Raw genomic sequence first — 7,848 nt, 5'->3', positions numbered from 1 at the left:
ATTTACTATTTTAGTAGTAAAGGTAAAAATATTCGTTATCAATTATGATTTCATCTTCTAGTTTAGCGATAAAAAATAAATACTAACCTTAAATTCTTGTGTTCGAACTATATAGACAACAAGTTCTGCGTCTTATTAAATGGTTAAGTTTTTTGGTAGGTTACATACTTAATTCATTGTTCCATTTTTTTTTTTCTGTTATTCATTATAAATTCTTATCCTAAAAACAATGAAAAAAAAATAGAATAAAAAATTTGACATCTCAATTCATTGGATTCATATCTATAAATTTGATCATTCAAAACAAATTATCAATAGTGAATCTGAGAAAAAATAATAATAATTTAAGGAATAATTTTTTCTTTTGTAATTAGGGTATTTTGACTAATTTTTTACTTATTTCATTTTGACTCATGTTTAGATATTTTAGCCACATTAATCTAGTAGAAAAAAGTATTTTTAACGACCAACACTAACCACGGTGATTATTCGTCGTCGTTAATAATTTTTATTTGTATAAGTGATCTCTACGCCGTGGTTAATAATTATTATTAGTGTCGGTTGTGTAACGCTCACACTAAAAAATATTATTAATCACGGCTTTCATTGTATTCGTCGTGGCTAATATTTTGATTTTTCCGCCACACCACCTCCATTATTATTAGTCACGGTTTTATGATGAATGCCGTGGTTAAAAATCATTTCTTCCCACCTTTTTTTACAATAAGATTGAAATTTTTTTTTTTTTTTGTTAAATCATAATATTCATTTATGAAGATTATGATGTACTCTCATGTATTTTTTATTTTCTCAAATTATTTTTACATTTCTTATATTTTGCATATAATTTAATGAAAATTTGATAAAATAAAGAAATAGTTAAGCTTATAAATTCATATTTCCTCATATTTATGAGATCATTTTAATATATGTATTATTTTGTAATACATCTTTAAAATAGACTAATCCAAGTCTCATTCCTCAATATAATGGAATATTTCTTTCAAATTCATTTGCAATATCCATCATTATTATTTTCTTTAAAATATCTATCTAAATGTTGTCATTGGTTCTTCTTCTTGTTAATATTGTAAGAATTAAAAACAAACACACAAATTTTCTATTTTTTTACATCTTAGTTAATAATTTAATTGATTCATAAATTTTGTAAAAATCACAATAAATTTTACAAAAATTCATTATAATATATATAAATAATAATTATTATTATTATTATCATAAGTTAATTAAAATATAACTAATACAAACAAACATCAAAAGTCAATCAAGAATAAGTAAAACTCATAACATTCAAAGTGACAAATTTTCTAGCTAGTGATCAAATCTTTATTTGAATGAAGTTTGAGACTTATCTATCAAAGTTAATAAAGTATTGTTATTTACAACAATAAAAGAATTAACCATACTCTTATAACTCAAATTGAAAATTTGATGAATAACTAATGAATTTTAATAAACTAAAATAGAAAGTAATATTTTTTTAGTTTGATATTTATAAGATAATTTTTTGTCATGAATTTAACATTATAGTGTGGTTTTTGGTTCATTTGATATTTTTCGGATTATCAATGTTATAAGTTATTTTGTATGTATATATATTTTTTAACAATAATTCAATTTTTTGTAATATAACCTTTTCATAAAACACAAAATGTAGATATTCTTATATCATTTCCAAATGAAAAAAAGAAAGAGATTGTTTTACCCAATAACAGTCGAATTCATTAATTAACATTTCCTTAAAATTTCAAGTAAATGACATAGCTATAAAAATATTAAATAAAACAATATTTTTATACCCATATATATAAATTTCAAGAATAGACGAATTCACCAATTGAAACTAGCTAGGTTCTAAGAACTACTGATTGTAATAAAGAAAAAATATTTGTTTGGGTCATCCATAATTTCAATATTTTATTGATTACTGAGAACAAGTCACTTTTTTTCTATCTATTTTAAAAATATATAAATATATATTGAGATATGAATGTATGTTTAATTTTAGAAAATAATGGAGGGATGGTGTCACACGGCAATATGAACTGACATAGCTTGCAAGAATAATTCTATATATCACTTTTCTAAAAAAAAGAGGGAATAATTCTATTAAATTATTTATTGAGTGATCAATTCCTAAATGCTTTTATATTTATCTATTTAATTATTATTTTAATAATGCAATAATATTTTACAATCTTTATAATCATGTCTTTTACTTCCAATTAATTTTTTTTTTGTTGGTGTGAGATTCACTTAAAAAATTTATAAGCAAGTTTTTTTTAACTTAAATTATCTTACTAATATTTTTATCAATTTAATTTATTACTATAACTAATATCTCTAAATGTTAAAAAAAAAATAAGTGATTTTTTTTTCTTCTTGTTTATGTAGATTGGTTATATATATAACAAATGGAAAATATATTCAAAAAATGATAACAAAAAGAAATAAAAAAATATTAATAAAATTCAAATTTGCTAGCATAATAGTTTAAGTTGTGACATATATAGATCCAATATTTTTTAAATGTTTTGAACACTATAACAAATAAGTTTCAGAACAGCAAAATATTTGTGAAACTTTGTTGGTAAAATATTTTTGTCACCTTTTAGTATATTTTTCTTAATTCTTATTTGAACATTCAATGATTTGTGTTTGAGTTTCATTTTATCAATTCCATATGATTTTTATATTGGATGTTTTGATATGAATATGTGTTTCTCGTTATTGTATTACTTCATATTTACTAACTATTCTTATCCTTTTATCTCGCGTTCAATTCAAGAGTTAGCTGTATTAGATTTTTGATCATTTTGATTTTGTCATTTTTCTTTCATTTGTTTTGTATTGTAGTGTAAGTTGTTTGAATTTGAATAAAAACACAATTTGTGTTTAACCATGTTCTTATTATATATATGAATAATGAAGTACTTAAACAAACATATTAGTGATTTTTATTTTTAAGATAATTCAATTTTTTAATAAGAGAAATATGTTGAGGGCATGGCTATATATATAAAAAATACAATTGCCATCACATCCATCCAACTCATCAATTAAGTGGTTTTCATCTTAGGAGCCAACCATTGAAGAAACCCAAATTTCGTTCTAAAGTAGCAAACAATTATTGTTCATTTATTATTGACTAAGTTTGATCATAATTTGCATTTCTATATTTGACTAATTAGTTTCCATATAAATTAACCTAAAATAAGTAGTAAACCTAATTAGACGTTTTGTGGTGTTATTCTTTTGTGCATTGTTACAATTTTTTAATAAAGAAATGGTCCCATTGTACTTAATTAAAAATAGTCCAACTTTTTATAGAGATATGAATAATAATGGTGAAAATTTTCACCATAAGAATTTACCCGAGATGATAAGATAGGATGGCTCATAGGGAAATCAAATGGTCTCCATTATCTAAACTAGAAAGATACAAACCACCTTTCTTTAATTTAATAATTCTCAATCTACTTTTATTTTCCTCTCTCCCTTTCTTTCTTTCTTTTTTTCTAATTTCAAATAGACTTTATTATGTAAATAGATTAGCACTACTTCAAATTTTAGGTTAAGACTTGAAATTAACTTAGATTACAGAATCTGTCAGAGAATGAGGCAAAATATGTGTTTAGGCCATTAATGAGTGATCTATGAAAATTAAAAATAGTCAAACTTTTACAATTTTAAATATATGAACGTAAAATTTTATAAGGTTATAAATAATTTTGAATTTATAATTTTATACAATTATAAGCGAAAAAAAAAATTATATTTATAAATTAAAATAATTAATTAATATAATTAATTTTATAAATATAACTTCTTTATAATGTCATTTATGTATTATTAATTTTAATTAATTTTACACTTAATTATATATATATATATATATTTAAAATGACCTAAATATAAAATATTTAATTATATATGTATATATAACTAATATTATTTTGTAAAACAGTCACTAAGTTAACTCAATTAACGAAAAAAAATATTTATAAGAAAATAATATCACAAATTCAAGTTTTATAGTTAAAATCAGTGGCGGACCTAGAAATGTTTTCTCGGGGGTCAAATACATAGTAACGTAGCATTTTTTTAATCAAATAAAAGAATTTTTTTAATTAAAAATTTACTCGGTAATTACATAAAAATACTAACAAGCACAATTATTAAATTATTCTTGTCCATGAGTCGGTACAAAAGAAGACAAAATCTCTTCATTACGTTGACTATACCAATCAATCAATTCAAGAAAATTACCTTTATTTGATGAATTACTTGACTCATCATGTCATTGAAAAGGTAATCCTTGCCTCAATAGAAAGTGTGTTACATCAAACATTGTCGTTAAACGGGTGCGATAATTTATTTGTATATCACGACCATGTGTACGTAAAACGTTTCTCACGCTATGTCTTTGATCTTGAAATGATTCAAATTGAATTCTAGTTTCATTATGACAACTATTTGAAGTTCTCATATGACGATTGAATCTTTTTAATGTCCTTTTCCAATTTTTGTACACATCTCCTATAAAGGTATCATCTACGTTTTCTCTATTTAAAAGCTTGAAAAGATAATACTAAAAACAAAATGATGCATCTTTTGATATGCTATATTCTAATCATGTATATTTGATCAGTAATATTAGACTCATTAGTAGGCTCATTAATTGATTGAAAAGATTCAGGCTGGTCTTGTGATGTAAAAATACAAATTCGTTAATAGAACATCTTCATTATTCTATATCCTATATAAAATAAATAACTAAAAATAAATATATATCACAACCTTATGCCCCTAAATAAAATCTAACAAATACATTTATTTGTTGAAATAGTTTAAAACTAATTAATTTAAAAAATATAAAATAATATTTTACCTTTATATTTATATAAATTGTTATTTTAATTTTTATTTTTATAAGTAATTAGTATTATTAATTATATTGAAATTAATAATATATATATATAATTATAATATAAATGTAGTTTTAAAATAAATAATAATATTATATGATTTTTATTATTTTATATATAATTCTTTATATTTTAACTTATATAAATAAATCTTATTTATATATTAACTAAAATTTATGTATTATTATAAATATTGTATCTTAGAAAATATTGTTTGTATAAAATAAAATATTAATAATAATTACTTTAATAAAATTATATTTGAAATTAGAATATTATAATTATGAATTAGTTTTTTTTATTAATTTTTATAAAAGAAAATGTTAATTTATTATAAATATTTATATATTAAAAAATATTGTTTGTATAAAATAAAAAAATTAGTATTTTATAAAATAAAATGTGAGAGTCAGAATTTGATAAGTCGGACAAAACCTTATTTTGTAAACATATATAAAATATCTTAAAACTTTTACCTGGTTAGGAAGGCCCGACCCAAGGCTTTTAGTAGGTCTGCCACCCATTAAAATTAATATTAAGAAACAACAATTTTAAATAAATTTTGATTAAGTTAAATAGACCATTAAGTGACCCCTACCAAGAGCCACAACACTCCACTCAAACTAAAAAAATAAAAATATATTAATTAACTTCCATTGTACCTTTTCTTTACGCTATAATATAATATATATTAAAAAAACTTAAAAAATAAAAGTAGGGTAAAAATATATTTATTATTAATATTTTAGCTTTGTCATCGTCGTCATCGCCAGACAGACATATATACTGTATTCATCCCTAGTTTTCAGTGAAATGCGATGTCAAATACAAACTATTCATGAATCATGCTCCCCACCACCTCTTTCTCTCTCTATCAATTTTATCTATAAAAGGCGTCTCTTTTATTACAATATTTTCATTCCAAATCTCTCACTTCTTTCTTTTTTTCTTCTTATTCTCCCTTTTAATTTCATCCAAAACCAACCAAGTTCTTGAAAATGGCTACTGTTGAGGTAATTAATTAATTAATTACTCAAAAAATCATTATATATAATGCATGAACTTAATTTGTAAAATGATATTACCACAGGTTGTGCCCGCAACACCAGTCCATGTGGAGGAGATCAAAGAGGTATTAATTAAACATAATATTTTCAAATTAATATTTATTAATTTTTTTTAAACAATTTTTATATTTAATAATAATAGGAGGAAGCAATACCCTCTGTTGAAGAAGAGGCGGTTGATGTGACCGAAACGGAAGCCCCAGCAGCTGATGAAGAAGAGGAAGCCAAGCCAGAGGCGGAGCCAGAGCCGGTAGCTCCGGCAGCTGAAGAAGAAGCCACGACGGAGCCAGAAGCTGCGTCGGCTGATGATGAGCCTGCCGTTGAAAAAGAAGAAAATGTAGAGGAGGAAAGTTCTGATAAAGTGGCGCCGGAGCCAGCTGAGGAGGAGGTGGAGCCGCCACAAGAAGAGGCTGATCAAGCTCCGGAGCCGGAGGAAGAAGTGGCGGCGGCGGCGGCTGTAGAAGAGGAGAAGCCGGCGGTTGAGGAGTGAAGTGAAAATCAAAATGGCAAGTTTGAATCTTTTTTATTTGTATTTGTTATGTTTAAGAATAAGTGGTTCGATGGTTTCTTTGTTTGTTTGGTTTGGTGGAGAAAGAGAGATTCTAAGAATCAAATGACTCAAGAATGTAGCCAATGCTAATCTGCCACCTGGCATGCTAAGGTGAAGTTGGGAAAACAGCTTTGGTAAATTGGGATAGTATGAGTGGAATGTCTTTTATTAATAAGAATATATATATATATATATATATATATATATGTTTGTGTCATATAAATATGCTTATTTTTCACTTTGAATCTTATTTTTTTTATTCGTGATTTTCGAATTATCGGTGAAAAAATGTGCCCTTATGCGATTCGGGTATTGCCATTCACCATTGGGAGATCAATTTTCATTTGTTATTTAGAGATTCTGTAAAAAAAAAAAAAAAAGATAATTGAGATGATAAGAATAAAGGATGTGATATTAAAATCTCAGATAAAACTTAGATGTAAATGATTGTGCTATAATTTGTTATTTTGCGGGAATTATTCAAGAGAAAAAAAGTTTTTTTTCCTTACAAAATTTGCTTTTTAATTGACTTGCATTTCTATTCTCTCTTCCAAGTTGTATAGTGGGCATTATTAATTTAAGTAAATGGGCTTTGCTAAAACAAATAAAAAAATAACTTAACGATGGCTTTTGTCCAGTTGGGCAATTTCTAGATTCTTTCGTGCCTTTTAATTGACTTTTAGGATGCCTGAATTTTATCTAAGTTTAAGTCTAATACAACTCTTACATAAATTCGTCTCTGATTCAATGTCTTTTGACATTGTAATTTCGTTAACTTGGCATGATTATATTGTTAAGGGCAATGAAGTAGGTGAATTAGCTCCAACCACTTTCAATAAATGAAATCATTTCCTTGTGGCTCTTCAATGACCCAACAAAGACTTGTTACTATTTTGTGGGATATTCCTAAACTAATTAGTTTCACATCTTCAGGAATGGCCGTCTGACATTTTTAGGAGGTTAACTCAATTGTTGATCGTCTTGATCGTTGAAGACTTATTTGTCAATTTCGTTTTCCTTTATTTACAAGTACTTTGTGTAAGTTTCACATTTTCACCGAAATGTGATGTGACAATATCTCTTATGATATTAACTAATTGTGGGTTCTCTTGGTCTTGAGAAAACAATGTGAATTAATCTACAAAGAATGATTAGTACAAGAAGATGCTCTAAGATTTTATTTCATTTGTGAAGTAATAAAATGAATGTACATGTGTTTTGGGAATTTAGGGATAGGGGCATATACTCTATTCACAATTTCACATGTCTACAAAGTTAAAAT

The 7,848-nt window shown here is 24.9% G+C and overlaps 1 protein-coding gene across 1 annotated transcript; it reads left to right on the top strand.

Annotated features, from left to right (window-relative positions):
- The first annotated feature begins 5,849 nt into the window (after positions 1 to 5,849).
- On the top strand, positions 5,850 to 6,811 carry LOC124910384 (protein TsetseEP). The gene is made up of 3 exons (XM_047451017.1): positions 5,850 to 5,962; positions 6,040 to 6,081; positions 6,159 to 6,811. The coding sequence occupies exons 1-3, from the start codon at positions 5,948 to 5,950 to the stop codon at positions 6,504 to 6,506; spliced, it is 405 nt and encodes a 134-aa protein (XP_047306973.1). The 5' UTR covers positions 5,850 to 5,947; the 3' UTR covers positions 6,507 to 6,811.
- The last annotated feature ends 1,037 nt before the right edge of the window (positions 6,812 to 7,848 follow it).

The sequence above is a fragment of the Impatiens glandulifera genome, chromosome 7 (assembly GCF_907164915.1).
Source record: "Impatiens glandulifera chromosome 7, dImpGla2.1, whole genome shotgun sequence".
NCBI classification, from domain to species: Eukaryota; Viridiplantae; Streptophyta; class Magnoliopsida; order Ericales; family Balsaminaceae; genus Impatiens; species Impatiens glandulifera.
Note: the sequence above shows the minus strand (reverse complement) of the source record. Positions and strands in the feature narration are given on the sequence as shown.